This window comes from Arachis hypogaea, chromosome 10, assembly GCF_003086295.3.
Source record: "Arachis hypogaea cultivar Tifrunner chromosome 10, arahy.Tifrunner.gnm2.J5K5, whole genome shotgun sequence".
Taxonomy (NCBI): domain Eukaryota; kingdom Viridiplantae; phylum Streptophyta; class Magnoliopsida; order Fabales; family Fabaceae; genus Arachis; species Arachis hypogaea.
The window spans coordinates 76,808,951-76,834,389 of record NC_092045.1 but is presented as its reverse complement, the minus strand read 5'-3'; the positions used below and the strand labels follow the sequence as shown (position 1 = coordinate 76,834,389).

Below are 25,439 nucleotides of genomic sequence, written 5' to 3'. Positions count from 1 at the left end.
TGATTTCAGGTATTTTCTGGCTGAAATTGAGGGACCTGAGCAAAAATCTAATTCAGAGACTGAAAAGGACTGCAGATGCTGTTGGATTCTGACCTCCCAGCACTCGAAGTGGATTTTCTGGAGCTACAGAAGCTCAATTGGCGCGCTCTCAACGCCATTGGAAAGTAGACATCCTGGGCTTTTCAGCAATATATGATAGTCCATACTTTGCTCAAGATTTGATGGCCCAAACCGGCGTTCAAAGTCACCCTCAGAAATCCCAGCGTTAAACGCCGGAACTGGCACCAAAATGGGAGTTAAACGCCCAAACTGGCACTAAAGCTGGCGTTTAACTCCAAGAAGAGTCTCTACACGAAAATGCTTCATTGCTCAGCCCAAGCATACACCAAGTGGGCCCGGAAGTGGATTTTTATGTCATTTACTCATTTCTGTAAACCTTAGGCTACTAGTTTTCTATAAGTATGACCTTTTACTATTGTATTGAGACATCAAGGGGTAGCTATCTTCATTTTATGCTATCTTAGATCATTGGGAGGCTGGCCTCACGGCCATGCCTAGACCTTATACTCATGTATTTTCAACGGTGGAGCTTCTACACACCATAGATTAAGGTGTGGAGCTCTGCTGTACCTCGAGTATTAATGCAATTACTATTGTTCTTCCATTCAATTCCGCTTGTTCTTGTTCTAAGATATCACTTGTTCTTCAACTTGATGAATGTGATGATCCGTGACACTCATCATCATTCTCACCTATGAACGTGTGACTGACAACCACCTCCGTTCTACCTTCGATTGAGTGAATATCTCTTGGATTCTTTAATCGGAATCTTCGTGGTATAGGCTAGAACTGATGGCGGCATTCAAGAGAATCCGGAAGGTCTAACCTTGTCTGTGGTATTCTGAGTAGGATTCAATGATTGAATGACTGTGACGTGCTTCAAACTCCTAGCAGGAGGGGCGTTAGTGACAGACACAAAAGAATCGATGGATTCTATTCCGGCCTGACCGAGAACCGACAGATGATTACCCATGCTGTGACAGAGCATAGGCAGCGTTTTCACTGAGAGGATGGGAGGTAGCCATTGACAACGGTGAAACCCTACATAAGCTTGCCATGGAAAGGAGTAAGAAGGATTGGATGAAGACAGTAGGAAAGCAGAGAGACGGAAGGGAAGGCATCTTTATGCGCTTATCTGAAGTTCCTACCAATGAATTACATAAGTACCTCTATCTTTATCTTAGTGTTTTTATGCGTTCATCACCATATCCATTTGAGTTTGCCTGACTAAGATTTACAAGATGACCATAGCTTGCTTCATACTAACAATCTCCGTGGGATCGACCCTTACTCGCGTAAGGTTTATTACTTGGACGACCCAGTGCACTTGCTGGTTAGTTGTGCGAAGTTGTGTAATGCCATGGTACTGAGCTACCAAGTTTTTGGGGTTCATGACCGGGGATTATGAGAGTTGTGAAACGTATTGTTAACAATTTCGCGTACCAAGTTTTTGGCGCCGTTGGGGATTGTTCAAGTTTTGAGCAAGCTTTTTGTCCGGTAACATCAGTGCCAAGATCCGGCAACAGCACCAAGTTTTTGGTGCCGTTGCCGGGGATTGTTCGAGTATGGACAACTGACGGTTCATCTTGTTGCTTAGATTAGGTATTTTTTTTTAGAGTTCTTAAGAATGAATTCTAGTGTTTCAAGGTGATGTTCTTATCATCACCAAAGCTGATTGATCTTCATCAATTTAGCTCTTGAATGCAATGTTCTGCTGAAGCTTGGCTAGCCATGTCTAATTTCTTTAGACTAAAGCTTTAGACTAACATTGCATGATTCCTGGAATTCTCATTAAGAATTTTGATACCTTCATTTTCTTTTCTACTTAATTTTCGAAAAATCCAAAAAAATTACAAAATCATAAAAACCAAAAATATTTTTCCTATTGAGACTCTATTCTCATTTTAAGTTTGGTGTCAATTGCATGTCTTTGTTCTTCTTGCATTCATGCATGTGTCTTCATTAATCTTCAAGTTGTTCTTGATGATTTCTTACTCTGATCTTTGAATTCTCTTGACTTGAGTGTTATTGTGTCTCATATGCATTCTCATTAGTGTCAGTAGTATACAAACTGCTAAGTTTGGTGTCTTGCATGCATTGTTATTTGATTCTTGTTGCATTTTGATTTTTCCTTATTATTAAAAATCCAAAAATATTTTTAATTTGTGTCTTCTCAAGTCAATAATACAGAGAATTAAAGATTCAGAACATACAGCAGAGGAATTACACAGAAAAAGCTGGCGTTCAAAACGCCCAGTGAAGAAGGACAGACTGGCGTTTAAACGCCAGCCAGGGGCCGTTTTGGGCGTTAAACGCTAGAATGTGCACCATTCTGGGCGTTTAACGCCAGGATGGCACAAGGGGGAAGATTCTGTTTTTCAATGCAATTTTTTTTTCAGGTTTTCAAACTTTTTCAAAATCAAATCTTTTTCAAATCAATTTTTCAATCAAAATCTTTTTCAAAATCAATTTCTTTCCTTTTTCAAAGATACTTACTATCAATTAATGATTTGATTCAACATTTCAATTATGCTGCCTTTTCTGTTGAGAAAGGTTTAATATTTGAATCATATCTTTTCTTGTTAGTCAAGTTTTTAATTTTCAAAATCAAATCTTTTTTAAAATGTTTTTCAAATCATATCTTCTCAATCACATCTTTTTTAAAACCAATCATATTTTCTTAACCACATCTTTTTCAAAATAGTCTTCAATCAAATCTTTTTTATTTCTAATTTCAAAATCTTTTTCAAAAATCACTTTATCTCTTTCCCACTTTCACTTTCGAAAATTAAGTAATGTTTTTTTCAAAAATGTTTTCAAAATTTTTACTTAATTTTCGAAAATCACTTCCCTTCTTCTCACATCCTTCTATTTATGGACTAACACTATTCCTTAATGCAAAATTTGAACTCCATCTCCTTTGATAAGTTTGAATTTTCTACTTCTGTCTTCTACTCTTCTTTTCCTCTGACACTTCAAGGAATCTCTATACTGTGACATAGAGGATTCCACATTTCTTGTTCTCTTCTCTCTCATATGAGCAGGAGCAAAGACAAAGGCATTCTTGTTGAGGCTGATCCTGAACCTGAAAGGACCTTGAAGAGAAAGCTAAGAGAAGCCAAAGCACAACTCTCTTTAGAGAACCTGACCGAATTCTTCAAGGAAGAAGAACACATGGCAGCCGAAAACAATAATGCCAACAATGCAAGGAAGGTGCTGGGTGACTTTACTGCACCTACTCCCGATTTCTGTGGGAGAAGCATCTCTATCCCTGCCATTGGAGCAAACAACTTTGAGCTTAAGCCTCAATTAGTTTCTCTAATGCAACAGAATTGCAAGTTTCATGGACTTCCACTGGAAGATCCTCATCAGTTTTTGGCTGAGTTCTTGCAAATCTGTGACACTGTCAAGACTAATGGGGTTGACCCTGAGGTCTACAGACTTATGCTATTCCCTTTTGCTGTAAGAGATAGAGCTAGGACATGGTTGGACTCACAACCTAAAGAAAGCCTGGACTCTTGGGAAAAGCTAGTCAATGCCTTCTTGGCAAAGTTCTCTTTCCACCTCAAAAATTGAGTAAGCTTAGAGTGGAAGTCCAAACCTTCAGACAGAAGGAAGGAGAATCCCTCTATGAAGCTTGGGAAAGATACAAACAATTAATCAGAAAGTGTCCTTCTGATATGCTTTCTGAATGGAGCATCATAGGTATTTTCTATGAGGGTCTCTCTGAACTATCCAAAATGTCTTTGGATAGCTCTGCTGGAGGCTCTCTTCATCTGAAGAAGACGCATACTGAAGCTCAAGAACTGATTGAAATGGTTACAAATAACCAATTCATGTACACTTCTGAAAGAAATCCTGTGAACAATGGGACTAGTCAGAAGAAAGGAATTCTTGAGATTGACACTCTGAATGCCATATTGGCTCAGAACAAAATATTGACTCAACAAGTCAATATGATTTCTCAAAGTCTGTCTGGAATGCAAAATGTACCAAGCAGTACTAAGGAGGCTTCATCTGAGGAAGAAGCTTATGATCCTGAGAATCCTTCAATGGAAGAGGTGAATTACATGGGAGAACCCTATGGAAACACCTATAATCCTTCATGGAGAAATCATCCAAATTTTTCATGGAAGGATCAACAGAGACCTCAACAAGGTTTCAACAACAATAATGGTGGAAGAAACAGGTTTAGCAATAGCAAGCCTTTTCCATCATCTTCTCAGCAACAGACAGAGAGTTCTAAGCAGAATACCTCTGACTTAGCAACCATGGTCTCTGATCTGATCAAGACCACACAAAGTTTCATGACTGAAACAAGGTCCTCCATTAGAAATTTGGAAGGACAAGTGGGTCAGCTGAGCAAGAAAATTACTGAGCTCCCTCCTAGTACTATTCCAAGCAATACAGAAGAAAATCCAAAAGGAGAGTGCAAGGCCATCAACATGGCCGAATTTTGGGAGGAAGAAGAGGCAGTGAACGCCACTGAGGAAGGCCTCACTGGGCGTCCACTGGCCTCCAATGAGTTCCCTAATGAGGAACCATGGGAATCTGAGGCTCAAACTGAGACCATAGAGATTCCATTGGACTTACTTCTGCCATTCATGAGCTCTGATGAGTATTCCTCCTCTGAAGAGGATGAGTATGTCACTGAAGAGCAAATTGCTAAATACCTTGGAGCAATCATGAAACTAAATGACAAGTTATTTGGAAATGAGACTTGGGAGGATGAATCCCCTTTGCTCACCAAAGAACTGGATGACTTGTCTAGGCAGAAACTGCCTCAAAAGAGACAGGATCCTGGGAAGTTTTCAATACCTTGTACCATAGGCACCATGACCTTCAAGAAGGCCTTGTGTGACTTAGGGTCAAGTGTAAACCTCATGCCCCTCTCTGTAATGGAGAAGTTAGGGATCTCTGAGGTACAAGCTGTAAAAATCTCACTAGAGATGGCAGACAACTCAAGAAAACAAGCCCATGGACTTGTAGAGGATGTTCTGGTTAAAGTTGAAGACCATTACATCCCTACTGATTTCATAGTCCTAGAGACTGGGAAGTGCATGGATGAATCCATCATCCTTGGCAGACCCTTCCTAGCCACAGCAAGGGCTGTGATTGATGTTGATAAAGGAGAATTGATCATTCAAATGAATGAAGAATCCTTCGTGTTTAAGGCTCAAGGATATCCCTCTATCACCATGGAGAGGAAGCATGAAGAGCTTCCCTCAAAACAGAGCCAACCAGAGCCCCCACAGTCAAACTCTAAGTTTGGTGTTGGGAAGCCACAACCAAACTCTAAGTTTGGTGTTGAAACCCCATATTCAAACTCTAAGTTTGGTGTTGGGAGGTTCCAACATGGCTCTGAATATCTGTGAGGCTCCATGAGAGTCCTCTGTCAAGCTACTGACATTAAAGAAGCGCTTGTTGGGAGGCAACCCAATGTTTTATAATTAACTATTTTCTTTTGTTATTTTATCTTTTTTTGTAGGTTGGTGATCATGAGAAGTCACAAAATTAATGAAAAAAGCAAAAACAGAATGAAAAACAGGAAGAAAAACAGCACACCCTGGAGGACGCACCCACTGGCGTTTAAACGCCAGTAAGGTTAGCTGTTGGGCGTTTAACGCCCAGTCTGGCACCATTCTGGGCGTTTAACGCCAGAAAGGGGCACCAGACTGGCGTTAAACGCCAGAAAGGGGCAAGAAGCTGGCGTTAAACGCCAGAAATGGGCACCAGCCCGGCGTTTAACGCCAGAAATGGCTAAAAACGTGATTTTGTTTGCCATTTGGTGCAGGGATGACGTTTCCTTGACACCTCAGGATCTGTGGACCCCACAGGATCCCCACCTACCCTACCACTCTCTCTCTTCTTCACCCATCCACCAATCACCTCAACACCTCTTCCCCAAAAAAACCCCTCACCTATCAAATCCCATCTTTCTCTTCACCACTCACATCCATCCTTCATAAAACCCCACCTACCTCACCATTCAAATTCAAACCACTTTCCCACCCAAACCCACCCTCAAATGGCCGAACCCTCTCATCCCCCTCTCCTATATAAACCCTCCTTCACTCCTTCATTTCCACACATCCTAAACACCATTTCTCTCCCCTTTTGGCCGAACACAAAGCCATTCCCTTCTTCCTCATTTCTTCTTCTTCTACTCTCTTCTTTCTTCTTTTGCTCGAGGACGAGCAAACCTTTTAAGTTTGGTGTGGTAAAAGCATTGCTTTTTGTTTTTCCATAACCATTTATGGCATCCAAGGCCGGAGAAACCTCTAGAAAGAGGAAAGGGAAGGCAAAAGCTTCCACCTCCGAGTCATGGGAGATGGAAAGATTCATCTCAAGGGTGCATCAAGACCACTTCTATGAAGTTGTGGCCTTGAAGAAGGTGATCCCCGAGGTCCCTTTTTCACTCAAAAAGGGTGAATATCCGGAGATCCGACATGAGATCCGAAGAAGAGGTTGGGAAGTTCTTACCAACCCCATTCAACAAGTCGGAATCTTGATGGTTCAAGAGTTCTATGCCAATGCATGGATCACCAAGAACCATGATCAAAGTGTGAACCCGGATCCAAAGAATTATCTTACTATGGTTCGGGGGAAATACTTGGACTTTAGTCCGGAAAGTGTGAGGTTGGCGTTCAACTTGCCCATGATGCAAGGAGATGAACATCCTTACACTAGAAGGGTCAACTTTGATCAAAGGTTGGACCAAGCCCTCACGATCATATGTGAAGAGGGCGCCCAATGGAAGAGAGATTCAAGAGGGAAGCCGATTCAATTGAGAAGGCATGACCTCAAGCCCGTGGCTAGAGGATAGTTAGAGTTTATACAACGCTCAATCATTCCCACTAGCAACCGGTCCGAAGTTACCATAGACCGGGCTATCATGATCCATAGCATCATGATTGGAGAAGAAATAGAAGTTCATGAGGTTATAGCCCAAGAACTCTATAAGGTGGCGGACAAGTCCTCTACCTTGGCAAGGTTAGCCTTCCCTCATCTCATTTGTCACCTCTGTTATTCAGTTGGAGTTGACATAGAGGGAGACACCCCCATTGATGAGGACAAGCCCATCACTAAGAAGAAGATGGAGCACACAAGAGACCCCACTCACCATGAGATCCCTGAAATTCCTCAAGGGATGCACTTTCCTCCACAAAACTATTGGGAGCAACTAAACACCTCCCTAGGAGAATTGAGTTCCAACATGGGACAACTAAGGGTGGAGCACCAAGAACACTCCATCATCCTCCATGAAATTAGAGAAGATCAAAGAATCATGAGGGAGGAGCAACAAAGACAAGGAAGAGACATTGAGGAGCTCAAGCACTCCATAGGATCTTCAAGAGGAAGAAAGAGCCGCCATCACTAAGGTGGACCCGTTTCTTGATTTCCTTGTTCTTTATTTTCTATTTTTCGAATTCCAGTGCTTATGTTTATCTATGTTTGTGTCTTGTGATCATTAGTGTCTTAGTGTCTATGCCTTAAAGTTATGAATGTCCTATGAATCCATCACCTTTCTTAAATAAAAAAATGTGCTTAATTGAAAAAGAAAGAATTGCATGAATTTTGAATTTTATAACAGTTTAATTATTTTGATGTGGTGGCAATATTTTTGTTTTCTGAATGTATGCTTAAACAGTGCATATGTATCTTGAATTTGTGGTTCATGAATGTTGGCTCTTGAAAGAATGATGAAAAAGGAGACATGTTACTGAGGATCTGAAAAATCATTACAATGATTCTTGAAGCAAGAAAAAGCATTACTATTCAAAAAAAAAACGAAAAAAAAGGAAAAAGAGAAAGAAAAGAAAGAAAATAAAGTTGTGATCCAAGGCAATAAGAGTGTGCTTAAGAACCTTGGACACCTCTAATTGGGGACTCTAGCAAAGCTGAGTCACAATCTGAAAAGGTTCACCCAATTATGTGTCTGTGGCATGTATGTATCCGGTGGTAATACTGGAAGACAGAGTGCTTTGGGCCACGGCCAAGACTCAATAAGTAGCTATGTTCAAGAATCATCATACTTTACTAGGAGAATCATTAACACTATCTAGATTCTAAGTTCCTAAAGAAGCCAATCATTCTGAATTTCAAAGGATAGAGTGAGATGCCAAAACTATTCAGAGGCAAAAAGCTAAAAGCCCCGCTCATCTAATTAATACTGATCTTCACAGATGTTTTTGGAATTCATTGCATATTCTCTTCTTTTTATCTTTTTTGATTTTTAGTTGCTTGAGGGCAAGCAACAATTTAAGTTTGGTGTTGTGATGAGCGGATAATTTGTACGCTTTTTGGCATTGTTTTTAGTGTGTTTTTAGTATGATCTAGTTAGTTTTTAGTATATTTTTATTAGTTTTTAGCTAAAATTCACTTTTCTGGACTTTACTATGAGTTTGTGTGTTTTTGTGTGATTTCAGGTATTTTCTGGCTGAAATTGAGGGACCTGAGCAAAAATCTGATTCAGAGACTGAAAAGGACTGCAGATGCTGTTGGATTCTGACCTCCCTGCACTCGAAGTGGATTTTCTGGAGCTACAGAAGCCCAATTGGCGCGCTCTTAATGGCATTGGAAAGTAGACATCCTGGGATTTCCAGCAATATATGATAGTCCATACTTTGCCCAAGATTTGATGGCCCAAACCGGCGTTCAAAGTCACCCTCAGAAATCTCAGCGTTAAACGCCGGAACTGGCACCAAAATGGGAGTTAAACGCCCAAACTGGCACTAAAGCTGGCGTTTAACTCCAAGAAGAGTCTCTACACGAAAATGCTTCATTGCTCAGCCCAAGCACACACCAAGTGGGCCCGGAAGTGGATTTTTATGTCATTTACTCATTTCTGTAAACCTTAGGCTACTAGTTTTCTATAAGTAGGACCTTTTACTATTGTATTGAGACATCAAGGGGTAGCTATCTTCATTTTATGCTATCTTAGATCATTGGGAGGCTGGCCTCACGGCCATGCCTAGACCTTATACTCATGTATTTTCAACGGTGGAGCTTCTACACACCATAGATTAAGGTGTGGAGCTCTGCTGTACCTCGAGTATTAATGCAATTACTATTGTTCTTCCATTCAATTCCGCTTGTTCTTGTTCTAAGACATCACTTGTTCTTCAACTTGATGAATGTGATGATCCGTGACACTCATCATCATTCTCACCTATGAACGTGTGACTGACAACCACCTCCGTTCTACCTTCGATTGAGTGAATATCTCTTGGATTCTTTAATCGGAATTTTCGTGGTATAGGCTAGAACTGATGGCGGCATTCAAGAGAATCCGGAAGGTCTAACCTTGTCTGTGGTATTCTGAGTAGGATTCAATGATTGAATGACTGTGACGTGCTTCAAACTCCTAGCAGGCGGGGCGTTAGTGACAGACGCAAAAGAATCGATGGATTCTATTCCGGCCTGACCGAGAACCGACAGATGATTACCCATGCTGTGACAGAGCATAGGCAGCATTTTCACTGAGAGGATGGGAGGTAGCCATTGACAACGGTGAAACCCTACATAAGCGTGCCATGGAAAGGAGTAAGAAGGATTGGATGAAGACAGTAGGAAAGCAGAGAGACGGAAGGGAAGGCATCTTCATGCGCTTATCTGAAGTTCCTACCAATGAATTACATAAGTACCTCTATCTTTATCTTAGTGTTTTTATGCGTTCATCACCATATCCATTTGAGTTTTCCTGACTAAGATTTACAAGATGACCATAGCTTGCTTCATACTAACAATCTCCGTGGGATCGACCCTTACTCGCGTAAGGTTTATTACTTGGACGACCCAGTGCACCTGCTGGTTAGTTGTGCGAAGTTGTGTAATGCCATGGTACTGAGCTACCAAGTTTTTGGGGTTCATGACCGGGGATTATGAGAGTTGTGAAAAGTATTGTTCACAATTTCGCGCACCACCCCACCCATTCAAATTCAAACCATCTCCCTCCCAAACCCAACCCCTATTACAAGAATTCCCTCTCCACTCCACTCCTATATAAGCCCCTCATCACTCCTTCATTTTCACACATCATAACCAGCTAAAACCCCCCTTGGCTGAAGCATTCACACACCTCCATCTTTTCTTTCTTTAATCTATATGAGCAAACCTTTTAAGTTTGGTGTGGAAAAAAGCTCTGCTTTTTGTTTTTCCATAACCATTAATTGCATCTAAGGCTGGAGAAACCTCTAGGAAGAGGAAAGGGAAGGCAGTTGCTTCCAACTTCGAGTCATGGGAAATGGAAAGATTCATCTCAAAAGCCCATCACTAGAAAGAGGGTGGAGCACCAAGAGCACTCCATTATCCTCCATGAAATCAGAGAGGATCAAAGAGCCATGAGGGAGGATTAACAAAGGCAAGGAAGAGATATTGAGGAGCTTAAGCACTCCATAGGATCTTCAAGAGGAAGAACTAGCCGCCGTCACTAAGGTGGACCTGTTCTTTAATTTCCTTGTTATTTGTTTTTCTATTTTTCATTTCTTTATGTTTTGTCTATGTTTGTGTCTTTATTACATGATCATTAGTGTTTAAAGTCTATGTCTTAAAGCTATGAATGTTCCATAAGTCCTTCACCTTTCTTAAATGAAAAATGTTTCTATTTGCAAAAGAACAAGAAGTACATGAATTTCGAATTCTATCTTGAAAATAGTTTAATTATTTTGATGTGGTGGCAATACTTTTAGTTTTTTTAATGAATGCTTGAACAGTGCATATTTTTTGATAGTGAAGTTTATGAATGTTAAAATTGTTGGATCTTGAATGAATAATGAAAAAAGAGAAATGTTATTAATAATCTGAAAAATCATAAAATTGATTCTTGAAGCAAGAAAAAGCAGTGGAAAACACAAAGCTTTCGAAAAAAATGGCAAAAACATAAAGAAAAAGAAAGAAAAAGAAAAATCAAGCAGAAAAAGTCAATAGCCCTTTAAACCAAAAGGCAAGGGTAAAAAGGATCCAAGGCTTTGAGCATTAATAGATAGGAGGCCCCAAAGGAATAAAATCCTGGTCTAAGCAGCTAATTCAAGCTGTCCCTAACCATGTGCTTGTGTCATGAAGGTCCAAGTGAAAAGCTTGAGACTGAGTGGTTAAAGTCGTGATCCAAAGCAAAAAGAGTGTGCTTAAGAACTCTGGGCACCTCTAACTGGGGACTCTAGCAAAGCTGAGTCACAATCTAAAAAGGTTCACCCAGTTAGGTGTCTGTGGCATTTATGTATCTGGTGGTAATACTGAAAAACAAGATTCTTAGGGTCACGGCCAAGACTCATAAGTAGCTGTGTTCAAGAATCAACATACTAAACTAGGAGAATCAATAACACTATCTGAATTCTGAGTTCCAATGGATGCCAATAATTCTGAACTTCAAAGGATAAAGTCAGATGCCAAAACTGTTCAAAAGCAAAAAGCTACTAGTCCCGCTCATCTAATTAGAACTAAGCTTCATTGATATTTTGAAATTTATTGTATATTCTCTTTTTTTTATCCTATTTTGTTTTTGTTTCTTGGGGACAAGCAACAATTTAAGTTTGGTGTTGTGATGAGCGGTTAATTTATACGCTTTTTGGCATTGTTTTTACATAGTTTTTAGTAAGTTTTACTTACTTTTTATTACATTTTTATTAGTTTTTATGCAAAAATCATATTTCTGGACTTTACTATGAGTTTGTGTATTTTTCTGTAATTTTAGGTATTTTCTGGATAAAATTGTGGGACCTGAGCAAAAGTCTGATTCAGAGGCTGAGAAAGGACTGCAGATGCTGTTGGATTCTGACCCTCCTACACTCGAAGTGGATTTTCTGGAGCGACAGAAGCCCAATTGGTGGATCTTAATTGCGTTGGAAAGTATACATCTTGGTCTTTCCCTCAATGTATAATAGTCCATACTTTGCCCGAGATTTGATGGCTCAAACTGACGTTCAAACGCCCACCAGAGACCCTTTTCTGGCATAAAATGCCGGAACTGGCATCAGAACTGGAGTTAAACGCCCAAACTGGCATCCAAGCTGGCATTTAACTCAAGAAAAAGCATATGCACGTGTAAAGCTCAATGCTCAGCCCAAGCACACACCAAGTGGGCCCCTGAAGTGGAATTCTGCATTATCTACACTTAGTTACTTATTTTCTGTAATCCTTAGTAACTAGTTTAGTATAAATAGCACTTTTTACTATTGTAGTGGAGACTTTTATGCGATTTTCATATTTGGGGGAGGTTGGCCATTCGGCCATTTTCCTAGACCTTTTTCTCTTATGTATTTTCCAACGGTGAAGTTTCTACACCTCATAGATTAAGGTGCGGAGCTCTGCTGTTCTTCATGAATTAATGCAAGTACTATTGTTTCTCTTTCAATTCACACATACTTCTTCTCTAAGACATACTCTCGTACTCAATTCAGTTAAGTCAGAATGAAGGGGTGATCCGTGACAATCACCCACTATCTTCGTTACTCGCCTAGTCAAGATCCGCGTGCCTGACAATCACAAGTGGTCTACAGGATGTTCAACGTAGTCATTGGATGACAGCCGGAGAATAGTCTCTTGGGTCTCTGATCCACGGACCGAGTCCGTGAGATTAGAACATTCGTGGTATAGGCTATAACCAATTGGCAGCATTCTCGAGATCCGAAAAGTCTAAACCTTGTCTGTGGTATTCCGAGTAGGATCTGGGATGGGATGACTGTGACGAGTTTCAAACTCACGAATGTTGGGCGTAGTGACAGTGTGTAAAAGGATAGAGAGATCCTATTCTGACATAAGTGAGAACCTACAGATGATTAGCCGTGCGGTAGATGTGCCTGGTATTTTTCATTCGAGACGAGAAATCCGACAGTTGATTAGCCGTATAGAAACGGTAGCTGGACCATTTTCACTGAGAAGACAAATGGTAGCCATTGACAACATTGATCCACCAACATACAGCTTGCCATGGAAGGAAGCACACATTATTGGATGAAGACAATTGAAAAGCAAAGGTTCAGAAGCAACAAAGCATCTCCAAACGCTTATCAGAAATTCCCACCAATGAATTACATAAGTATCTTTATTTTAATTTGTGTTTTATTTATCTTTCAATTATCAAAACTCATAACCAATGGAATTCGCTTGACTAAGATTTACAGGATGACCATAGCTTGCTTTAAGCCGGCAATCTCCGTGGGATCGACCCTTACTCGTGTAAGGTTTTATTACTTGGACGACCTAGTGCACTTGCTGGTTAGTTGTACCGGAGTTGTGAAAAGTGTAATCACAATTCCGTGCACCACCAAACTTGGAGAATCCAAGTTAGGTGCCACTTCTTTATTCTTATGTGGCTTCGTTTCTTCATGCAAACTCTGTCAAATTCGTCTGAAATGCTACCTGAAATAAACAGAATTACACCCAACTCAAAGTAGCATTCATAGTGGCTAAAAGATAATTAATTCTTGATTAAACTCAACAATTTGAATGCAAATTCACTAGGAGAAGATAGGAAAGATGCTCACGCATCACAACACCAAACTTGAATTGTTGCTTCTCCTTAAGCAACTAAAACTAATACATGATTAAGATGTGAATTTGCATGAGAAGTGAGAGTTCAATTAGGCTCGTATCTCTTCTTGAAGTGGGGTTTATCTATTACAATACTGAATAGTTTTGGCATCTCACTCTCCATTGAATTGGAGGAATGTCATTGTCATTCGGAGTTAGAATATGGATAATATTATGAATTCTCTAATCCTTTATACTTCAGTTTAATCCTTGAACACAGCAAATTTCATTTAATTCTCTTTTCTTTGGTGCTTTACACCTTGAGCCTAGCCATGACTTTAAATGTTTCGTCTCAAGCTCCACTTGACACAAAAACACCATAAGCACTTAATTGGGAAACTCTCTTGAAGTTCTGATTTTTCTTTCAGTTACTTCTAGATAGTGGTGCTCAAAGCCTTTGGCATACTCTGTTAATTGCGTTTGATCTCGACTCTTAGTGTTCTGTCTCAAGGATTGCTTGACACATCTACACCACAACCATATGACTAGGAAAATAACTCTTTGAGCTTTTAATCATGTCTGATCTCCCTAGTCATTGATGCTCAAAGCCTTGGACCTTGCTTTTATATTTTTTTTTCTTTTGCTGTTTCTTTTTCTTCAAAGATTAAGCTATCATTAACTTCAAAGAATTCATAATATTTCTCTAAATTCCTGTTTGTTATACATCAACATCCCTTGACTCAAATTCAACTATGCATTCAGAATCACAAAGAATACTACCACATTGAAGTAAGTATGACTACTCTTTGTTATAAACTCTATTTCTCATGCAATACATCATTTTTCTTCTTTTTCTTTTGAATTCAAGCTCAGTGAGAAATACATGAGACATTTTTTCAGAACTAAAAGCAAATAACAGAATAAAAATAGCAAATTAAACTAGAACCTAGGAATTGAAATAACAAAGGATCATGCAATAACTAAGATAAAATAGCAGAAAATAGGAACCTAACATAGTAATGGTAAAATAATATAGGAAATGAAAGGAACTAAGCCACCTCAATCTCCTTGGTGGGGATCTGTCTCCTCTGGCTGTGATACGTACGGTCCTCTTAGGTGGCTATAATCCTGTCTCAGCTAATAAATCTCCTAGCACTGAGATTTCTGAGTAGCTCTCATCTGATCAAGGGTGGTGGTAAGATGCTTCCAACAGTTGTTTTGTGTCACCCTCATCTCCTCAATAGACGTAGTGTACTATTGCCAGCGGCTATCCTGTGTGATCCTCATCTGCTCAATGGAGGATGTGAGCTGCTGCAAGTATTCTTGGGGTGGAAAGTAGTGTCCCTGAGGCAGTGGTGGCTGGTCCTATTGAGCTTCTTCTTCCACTTGTTCTATTCTGGGGAGACTCTGGTATTCCCTGACCAGTTTCATAGTCTTCTTCGTGATAGGTCACTCGACTGGAATAGGGAAGTCATTTTCTATCTTTACCCTAGCGGCCTCACAGAGATGGTAGTAGATGAGATGTGAGAACCTAACCTGGCATTCTTAACGGTGTTAGTGGCGACGTGATAGATTTGCTGAGCAATAACGTCCTCTACTTCCAATATCTCTCCCTTTATGATGTAATAAATCATAATGGCCCGGTCCACAGTGCACTCGGACCGGTTGCTAGTGGGCATGATAGATCTCCGGATAAATTCTAGCCATCCCCTAGCCAAAGGAGTCAAGTCACTGCTTTTGAGATGGCACGGCTTCCCCTCTGCGCCAAACTTCCATTGAGCCTATGGAATGCAAATATCAGCGAGCACTTTCTCCAATTGCTGATCTCTGTTCACCTTCTCACTGTAGCATCAAAGTGTGGGCACAACTGGTGGTAATTGGAGGGTCTGTCGAATAGTCTCTGGACTAAAATCAATGAGTCTTCCCCTCACAAAGCTTTTGTGGTTCCTTTCATTAACTCCAGAAACATCCTTGTATGTGATCCACAGATTCCCATAAAATTCTTGAATCATCAATTGTCCGACCTCCATATGCGGATTACACAAGAACTGCCATCCTCGTATCTGAATTTGGTACTGAATTTCCAAATATTCATCCGGTTGGAGTGTAAATCGCACTTCCGGAAGTACAGGCCTATTGCTAGTAACCTACAAAAAAAATGCTCTTCATGCAATTTAGAGCAAAATCTTAATGCAACATGAGAACCGGTGGTCAGTTCCTTTCCTTTCCTCTTTTTGGAGGTTTGAGTGGTCTTTGGTGCCATGAAATTAACAAAAGACACAAGCAAAGCGACAACACCAAACTTAAAATTTTTGCTCGTTCCCGAGCAAATTAGAGAAATACAAAGAGGAAAAAGAAAGTGAAAAAGAAGAAAATAAAAATTAATGCTAAAATATTCTTTTTTTAAGTAAAATAGAGAAGAAAGACAGAAGAACAGAGTGTAAAAGAGGAGGAGAAGGGGGTAAGGGGGTGGCCTTGGGAAGTTGTGAATGGGGTTGCGTTTAAAGGGATAGAGGGATATAGAGGCAGAGAGGGAACATATGTAATTTATTGTGGTTGTTGTGTGGGATGGGGGAGTATATAAAGATGAAGGGGAAGGGAGGGTGATGTCACAAAAACTTGTCTCGCAACAAATTTCCTACCGGCAAGTGCACCGGATTATCGTCAAGTAAAACTCACTGTAGAGTGAGGTTGAATCTCACAGGGATTGGTTGGTTGATCAATGTTAATTAGAGAATTGTTCTAGTTGAACTAAAATCGATTTGAAATTAGGGTCGCATAAAGTAAAATTGGCGAGAAACTTAAAAAGCAAGAAATTAAATAGCTGAAATTAAATTGCAAAAATATAAATGCAGAAACTTAAATTGCAAGAAGTTAAATGGGAATGGAGAAATTGACCATCAAATTAAAGACATAATGTAAAAGAATAGGTAGAACAGAGATGGGAAAGCTCATTGGGGTCCGGAGATGTTATAATTCTCCGGATCAAATTCATTTTCATCTCTTCCTCAATCAATGCATTCATTGACCTCCTAGGCAATCTTAGGTGATTAGATCCCAATTCCTTGGCAATCTAATCTCTCTAAGCATGAACAATTGCCCAAAGTGCAGTCACTGATTATACCACACATATTCATAGATCAAAGTGTTGGTAGGATTACATGTCACGATATCCATCCAAACCCCAATCTAATCTAATGTGAGAAAGTATTTGTAGCATGATCTCCTCATTCTTCTTCCAAGGTTCAGAGGAGATCCATTTATGAATAGCTTCTTTTTCAAGACAACTATCCAATTGGATGAAGAACGAAAGCTTTCTAGCAAGATCAAGAGAAAAGAAAGAAGAAGAAATATGAAAACTAATATTGATCCATTGAATTACACAGAGCTCCCTAACCCAATGAAAGAGGTTTAGTTGTTCACAGCTCTAAGAATGGAAAATGAAAATGAAAATTACATTGCAGAATTGAAAAGTTATAGAGAAAAGAAAATAGGGGAAAGTTTTAGTATCAGTGTCTCAGGCCCCCCACTACTAGAAAACTAGTTATTATAGACGGATATTTCTGACGGATTTTATCCACGGAAATACAGAGAGAATTTCAGAGGAATTTTTTGTCGAAAAACAAAAAAAAAATGGATTAGCATAAATTACAAACGGAAAAGAGAATCCGTCGATAATTCTGTCAGAAAAATGATTTTTTTTGTAAAAAATAGTTACAGATGAATTTTTTGTCTGTAATTAAGTAGACGAAACGCGCGTTTTATTAAATTATTAATTTAAATAAAATCCGTCGGAAATATTGAGTTAACCCTGACTCAGATCCTACTCTCTCGATCCATTCACACTCCACACACTCCATCGCAGGAGCTTCTTCCTCTCTCCATCCACGCTCTCTCCATGGTAGGAGCTTCTTTCACCGCCGCCACTCTCTCCATCGCTCCGTCCACGATCTCCATCGTAGGAGCTTCCTTCGCTGGTCATCTTCATCCACCGGTTTAGGAATAACTGCACTCATCCATCGGTTCAGGTATGATTTTGCATGACATTCAATTTTGAATTCTTCTCATTTGAAATCATAGTTCCTGTGCTGTTCAGGTATGGCTTCAGGAATCACTGTATTCATCCCTTTCTTTCGTTCTTTGCAACAATCAAAACCATTACACACTAAACAAACCAACAAACCCTAACAACAACATTATCAATCTTACTCTCACAACCATTTGCAACCATCTATTCAGTTTAGTTGAGGTGAGGTTTATTCCTTTTTCTCTTTTTCTTATTCCCTCTATTTTTGCTTTCTCTTAATTTTGCACTTGAGAAAGGCTTTAATATGTGGTGCGTTCACAGAAAACTTGAGTGATAAAAAATGGAAAACTTGGAATTTTATGTGTCATATAGTTTTATATTTCAATAAATGGTACCTTGTATTTTATTCAGGTAGGTTCTGTTTTTGCCCTGTTCAATTCCTACATTTTTGCTTTCCATGTTTGAGAAGTGGTTTTGTTTTGATTCGTAGGTTCTTTTGGGAGAAGGATATTATGCAGAGAGAACTTCCAAATAGACCGCTGAGATATTGAAATGGAGAGGGAAGGGATTAGAGTCACAACTTGATTCTCTAGAAGCCATGATCAAGGACCTTCAAGCAGAGGCCATATTTTTCGGTCAAACAATTGCTGAAGCTGCGGTGCGTTTCTAATGTATGGTTTGGACTTAAAAGGCATTGTTGAACCTGTTGATGCATATTTTTTCTTTATTATTATTATTATTTTGAAGGATTTATTTTTATTTGATTTGTTAATTTTGTTTTTAATATTTTAAAGCTGGGAAATATGGACCTCTGGTGCAATGTAATGTACATTACTCCTTAGCATATGACATTGAATGCAAATATATTCTTGTGATACATTTTTAATGGGACTTGATCCGTCTTGTGCTTTTATCATGCATGCATATGAAAGTGTTCATGAAGTTTTCTTAACTGATTGATTTGCTTGTGATGATATTTGATTTTGGCACAGGAGGGTCTTGTGGAGATAAGGGAAGACTATATAGAAGATTCTCACAAAGGGGAAACTAAATCAGGTATGTTGATGGCTTTTTCTGCTTTACAAGGTCAAAGATTATTTTTAGATGAGACAGACCTGCAATACTACAAAAACTCTTAAATTTGGAGCCATGGTGCAAAGGTCAGTAGTTAACATTCGAAGTTTTGGTTGTAAAATCAGCTTCTTGCCAAATTCAAGCTAACCTTTCCTACTACACATTCATACTGACCCTTCTCTAGAGTCAGATAACATGAAAGCAAAACTTATATCTTGAGTCTCTTTATCTTGATCTGTGGACTGATTTTTGCATCCATTGTTAATTTAAGAAAAGATTCATGAAGTCATCTAACTTGAACCATTCTACTAGTGAATAGAGTAGCACATGTAATATGCTTATGTATATTTTTTTTTCTATTTTATTGATGCATTGGCTCCGGCAGAACTTGAAGGAATTCTCATGAGCCACCCTTCTATTGAAGATGCAGCTGTTGTCCCTAAGTATACATATATAATTATATGTATCTTTGAAATTAATTAAGCTAGCTATTAGCTAATAATAATTATTGAGTAATAATAAGTAATTAAATGGTTTGTCGCACACATGCATATATAGCCGCTCTGAAGCTCTGATTCCTTCTCCGTCTTGCTTCCCCAACCGTGGTTTCCTTGACTACCCTACCCCAAACAATTGGGTAACCATGAAACATTGAATGATTGAAACCCGTGGTTTGCTGAGGAGAGACTCTATCCGCCTTTGCTTTGAAGATGTACCTTACTGCTCCGGGAGGCGATGTTGTCCAGTAACGACTCAGACTCTCTTCTGCCGCCAATCTTGCAACTCTGTTGGCAAGTTCATTTCTCTCTCTTGGTGTCCAGGTAACTCCAAGCTCCTGCTGCTCTTGCAATAAAATTCTGATATCTTTTACCTTTTAGGATGGTGTCAATTTGCTCTTGGAAATTTCCCTGTGCTTGAACTAAAATTTGGAAGTCTGATCCCCGTTTCCCCCAATTGCAGATTTTTTTTGCCAGAAACACTTATATATCTTGTCTGAGGCTTTTTTGCCCAATTTCTTTCTAATCAATGAAGGATTACCACCTTTGAAAAAAAAAACATCTTTTTATTTATTAAACTAAGAACATCCAATTAAAGGAAGTTAGCATATTCAATTCAAAGTCACTTCAACATGAAAGCCTCTGCTCAGATGAGTATACTGAAGTGTCTTAATGTTAATGTTTAAGATTAATGTTGTCAACCAAGCTGCTCTTTTTAATGGAGTGCTCAGTCACTGAAGCTTTGTGACTGAATTTTCTATGACCATCGTCAAAATACTAAAAAGCAAATCAGATCCATGTTTGTTGCCAAAGGATCTTTGTAACAAAAAAAAGGTTTCATTGGACTAGTGTGAATGGATTTTTTCCCTCTTTTTTTCTTTTCTATGTTAGTTAAAGAAAATTGGATCCTTAGGAAACTGTGTGTTTTTTTTGTCACATTGCTTTGCATTGTATCAAAAACTGGATATTTAAATTTCCTTAGATCTGACGTTCTAATCAACCACAAAGTTATTAATCAGTTAATCTTAGCTCGTTATTTGTTTGTAGATATTTTAGCTAGAGCTGTTCATTATTTGTTTTTTCTTGTTTACTGGTTCAATTTTTAAGGCGCATTGTCTGGATTTGAATGTGATTTGAATTCTAGAATTAAAAAATTAAAAAACTTTTCTGCGTAGGTTTTATTTTTATTGATGATTAAAATTTATGAAGATCTTTTATCCATTTCTTTAATTATTTTTTTTCCAAAGAGAACTTGTATTAATCTTAAACATACCTATGTTAATAAAGCTTTTTTTAACTTCTGTACATTGAGTATTTAGTCTGATATTCAAGGGTCGAATGTTAAAATTAGGACACCGATTTATGCTGGAAACTCTGTTATATTGAAAAAACTCTCAGAAACAAATATATTGAATGTATATTTACAGGTCTTTGCTCGAATGACTCCATATGTCTTGGGAAAGGCATCTTGTATGTGTCGAAAATGGAGGTACACAATTCGTAACCCTATGTTTTGGCGCGTTGCATGCATGAAGGCTTGGCAGGTAAACTTGCTAGAGCTTTTGAATGTGGAGGTTTGACTGCACATAAATATTTTAAGTTCTAATTTTGGAGTCTCTTTTATGAAGCTCTCTGGAGTGGTAGAAAACTATAGGATTCTTCAATCAAAATATAATGGCTCATGGCGTAAAATGTGGCTCTCACGACCAAGGTTGCAAACTAATGCTAAGAACAACAATCTCTTATTGGGTAACCTTATTGCCTGCTCCTTTCATTATATTAATTGGAAACATGTAATGGTTCAATCTTTTTTTTTCTCTTCCTTTTCATTTTAATGTAATCAAGCTGGTGCCTTCTTCTTATGCTTCCACATGTCAGGTATTTATGTGAGTAGAAATACCTACATTCGAGTCGGAGTTGCAGAGTGGAAATTACTAATCGAGTTCATCTGGTATGCATTTATATCTCTGTGTGTCGCTAGGAAATGTGCATTATGATTATTTCTATTGTTAATCTTTATTACCTTGCTATTAAGTAGCATGAATTATTTGAACTATTTCTTATTTATGGCTTCTGGGACTAATTCTTCAGAAGTGTGCCTAGTCATAAACAAATTAGAAGTTCTGAAGCATTCTTAGAAAATTCGCATAGAAGCTAATTAGTTTTCATGTGTAGTTGGCTCTATAATCTTAAATTGGTTTCATTATTGTATCAATTCTATGTAATTAGACATGATAAATGTGTTAAGTTTCACTTTATTTTAAGATATGGTCAGAATAATTTTTTATAGTAATTTAGGCAACTACCAGCTGGTATTATATTCATTCCTTATTATAACTTCAAATTTGACTCTCATCAGTAGCTAATGAAAGAAAAATCTTATATGCTTGAAATTTAAGGAAAGACATGCCGTTAGTAGGTTGCTATCTAATGTGTATAGAATAATATATAAGTATTGATATTGATGCTCTGTTTAATTATGTCTAATAATAGTGTTAATTAAACAAATGTGTGTTCTTTTATATAATCCTATAGTGATAGAATTTCTTGTTGCTGCTTATGATTCCTATTATTAATATAATTAGTAGTAGTGTTAGCTTTGTTCCTTGTTGTAACTACTACAGGAGTAAACTGAATAAACAAAGTGCAACTACAGGAGTAGCTCCTCTCACAAGTCACAACAACAGCATCATGCTTGAATGAGAAAAATTAACTCCTGATTTGTAACTTGCTTGATTTGTTGAAATTAACTCTTTATTTTGTTTCCTTAAGCTGGTTAATATGGACTACTGCTAAACAGCTACTATTTTACACAGAAATGAAAAATCTAATGTTGCATTTGGTTTGCGTTTTTTATTTTCAGCATTTTCTATTTTCTGGATTTTATGAAGGAAAAAGTGAAAACAGAAAATAGAACAGAAAACAGGATTTACAACTTTATTTTCTATTTTCTATTGGTTATCTCTTACAGTGACTAGACATTGTTTTGCTGACATTGCAGGTTGCAGCACAAGCATTTCCTGCACCAGAAGTTATCAGTGACATTCTGAATGGAAACTGGGACCATGAGAGGACTGAGTTCTCTTTACCACCTTTGATGACTCTGGTAAGCAATTTAAATCTCTTATACCCCCATATTTTCCTTTTACTTCAGGTTGAATGACTTTCTTATCAGAAGAATATGAAGTCTATTGGTTAATATTCTGACTATATATCATTTTTTAGTTACTAGGAGAACCAGGAACTGGTAGTTCATCTACGCCATCAATGGTTGGTGCTGTAAAAAAATGGCAAAAGTCTGACCCTTAGAAATCCCTGGACACATGGAGAAGATTGTCAGAGGCGAATTCGCAGTTAGAAATTCAACTGAACTTTTTGAGTAAATTAGCAAAGGAACAATGTAATGCATATAAATATGTGATTGATTGCTGTAGCAAGCTCAGATCAAAAAGGTATTTCTTTCAAATCATTTGTGGTTGTTTAATTAATGGAAGTAACATAAAAATTAAAATTTGTACTCTTGTGGATGTAGAGTAAACTGATTGATAATGCTCACTGTTAAATAACTAGAATATTTTGGCCTTATGGTATGCCTTGCATTAGATTAAATTTCTACATTCCTGTTTATTAGTTATTTTAATGAGATAGGACATCTTTACTATTAGACTTATACAATTAAGTTGACTTTTGATGGGTTTGAAAGAGATTATATATCCAACTTTATTGTTTGCCTGGTTTTCAGTTTCAAGTGGTGTGACTAAATTTCTAATGCACATATGTGATATCATGTTCTTGAGACTACACTTCAGGCTCTCATGTTCTTGCTTTTCTTCTTGTGTTGATGTTGAAAATGCAATTCTCGCAGTGGATAGAGCAAGCTTCTGAACCCAACAAGGAAGCAGTTATTAAAGCATTGCTAGGTGCAAAAGAAGCTATGCTTGGGATTAGATATCATATGCGCCTAATGGGTGAGGCTGCAGGTGTTCCTGTAAGTTCCTTTCATTGATTTGGCACTTATTATTAGGCTTCTTCTGTTTGAATGATGTTGATTATAAATTATATCTGCTGGTAGAATATCACTACTCTTTCCTTGCAATTCATGCAGATTGAACCAGAATCACAAACAAAACTTTTAGATGCTACACTGAACTTCGAAGGAGTGTTGTTGGCTGGAGTTCCAGGAGCAGGAGGATTTGATGCTGTCTTTGCTGTTACTTTGGGAGATTCAAGCAGCAATGTGACAAAAACATGGAGCTCACTCAATGTTCTTGCCCTTCTGGTTAAAGAAGATCCTTGTGGCGTTTATTAGAAAGTGCTGATCCTAGAACAAATGAAATCACTTCAACTGTATCTTCAATTCATATTGAATAATTTATTGTAAATATTGTTTATTTTTAATACGATGAATTTGTTTATTTTTTAAAATATTATAAATATTCGAATATAAATTAGATAAAAATTTGTATTAAATATATATTTATTTTGTATGAAAACAAGTTTATTTTGTAATTAGAAAAAGTAAAAAAAATTCTATTTTACCTTACAGATAGATTTACAGACGGATTTTCTGTCTGTAGACATGATTTTCCAAAGTTTAAATTACAGACGGAAAATCTGTCGGAAAATTCGTCTGTAATTACAGACGAAAAATCTGTCTGAAAAACTGTCTGTGATTATAGACAGAAAATTTGTCTGAAAATCTATGTGTAATTACAGACAGAAAATTCGTCTGAAAATCCGTCTGTAATTATAGACGAAGAATCTGTCTGTAAGTTTGTCGCCTTCAGGAAATGAAGGGAGAATTTACAGAGGGAAAATCCATCGGTAACTAGTAAAAATTCGTCGGTAATATTCCGTCGAAAAAAATCCGTCAGTAAATAATTTCCGACGGGGCTTTTACAGAAGGACAAAATCCGTCGGTAACCAAAAATCCGTCTGTAATAAAGACTAAATCTGTCTGTAAATCTGTTTGTATTTATCCATTTTCTAGTTGTGCCCCCCCACCCCCACAAAAAGAAAAAGAAAAGCAAAGAAAAGAAAGTACATAAAACTAAAAGAAAATGCAGAGAAAATGAAAATCAGAGTTCTGAACTTCCAGAGCCCCCTAAGGGCCTCCCACAGAGCTCTCTTCAATCTTCAACAACTCTTCTATTTATAACCTTCTTTCCATCTCCATTGGATCTTCAAATACTTGGATGTGGACCTTGGCCTTTATTGAAGCAGTTAGGAGTGATTCTTTGATGATGGGCATTGGCAATTATAATTCATATTCTGTATTGGTGCATTTTAGAATGAAATTAGCCTTAACATTGGTGTCCACGTTTGTATAAAAACATTGGGTCAAACGTTACTTGAGAAAAATGAAGTATGGGTGTTGCCAGCAACGTTTGACTCAACGTTGGTTCACCAACGTTCGCGCAGTCACGCATACGTGTGGATGGTAGAATTTGCCACTTCACGAGTCTGCGTTGCCTGTGCATGCACATGGTTGGGCTAAAAACGTATGTCCACGCATACGCGTCATTGACGCGTACGCGTCGATGCAAAGTTTGCCAACTCCAATTTTTGAAAGCTAATCGCGAACGTTGGCCTCAGCGTTGGCTTAGCAACGCTTCCTCCAACGTTGGCCTATCCATGCGTGCACGTCATGCACGCGTACGCGTGGATTTTTTTTTCAATTTCCAGAAAGTAAAATGTTGGAAGTAACGTTGGTGTACCAACGTTCTCTCTAACGTTGGCACCAGAACTTTTCTTTTTCCTTGCATAATGTTGAACATCAAGCCTTGGAACGTTACTTTGTCCTCTTGTAAACGTTGCCAATTTCATGCTCACTGATGAGCAGATAATTTATACGCTTTTTGGCATTGTTTTTAGTATGTTTTTAGTATGATCTAGTTAGTTTTTAGTACATTTTTATTAGTTTTTAGTTAAAATTCACTTTTCTGGACTTTACTATGAGTTTGTGTGTTTTTCTGTGATTTCAGATATTTTCTGGCTGAAATTGAGGGTCCTGAGCAAAAATTTGATTCAGAGACTGAAAAGGACTGCAGATGCTGTTGGATTCTGACCTCCCTGCCCTCGAAGTGGATTTTCTGGAGCTCCAGAAGCCCAATTGGCGCGCTCTCAACGGCGTTGGAAAGTAGACATCCTGGGCTTTCCAGAAATGTATAATAGTCCATACTTTGCCCGAGATTTGATGGCCCAAACCAGCGTGGCAAATCAGCCTCAGAATTTCCAGCGTTTAACGCTGGAACTGGCATGAAACTTGGAGTTAAACGCCCAAACTGGCATGAAAGCTGGCGTTTAACTCC

General features: G+C 38.3%; 1 protein-coding gene and 1 non-coding gene across 38 annotated transcripts; one reads left to right on the top strand and one right to left on the bottom strand.

Annotated features, from left to right (window-relative positions):
• Window positions 1-3,638: 3,638 nt before the first annotated feature.
• Window positions 3,639-3,746, bottom strand: LOC112719272 (small nucleolar RNA R71). The gene has a single exon (XR_003161580.1). It is a non-coding gene; the product is annotated as a small nucleolar RNA R71 (small nucleolar RNA).
• Window positions 3,747-17,332: 13,586 nt separating this feature from the next.
• On the top strand, window positions 17,333-22,527 carry LOC112715715 (F-box protein 7-like). 37 transcript variants are annotated; one of them, XM_072204977.1, is made up of 11 exons: window positions 17,333-17,558; window positions 17,627-17,779; window positions 18,048-18,215; window positions 18,550-18,613; window positions 19,017-19,074; window positions 19,190-19,452; window positions 20,556-20,672; window positions 20,757-20,877; window positions 21,007-21,079; window positions 21,753-22,234; window positions 22,354-22,527. In XM_072204977.1, exons 7-10 carry the CDS (start codon window positions 20,568-20,570, stop codon window positions 21,829-21,831), a joined length of 378 nt encoding a protein of 125 aa, XP_072061078.1. In that variant the 5' UTR covers window positions 17,333-17,558; window positions 17,627-17,779; window positions 18,048-18,215; window positions 18,550-18,613; window positions 19,017-19,074; window positions 19,190-19,452; window positions 20,556-20,567; the 3' UTR covers window positions 21,832-22,234; window positions 22,354-22,527. The 37 variants fall into 36 exon arrangements, with proteins under 37 accessions (XP_072061104.1, XP_072061078.1, XP_072061105.1 ...); XM_072205003.1 differs by having other exon boundaries at window positions 22,130-22,234; XM_072204996.1 differs by having other exon boundaries at window positions 17,344-17,558; window positions 18,048-18,228; window positions 22,130-22,234.
• The last annotated feature ends 2,912 nt before the right edge of the window (window positions 22,528-25,439 follow it).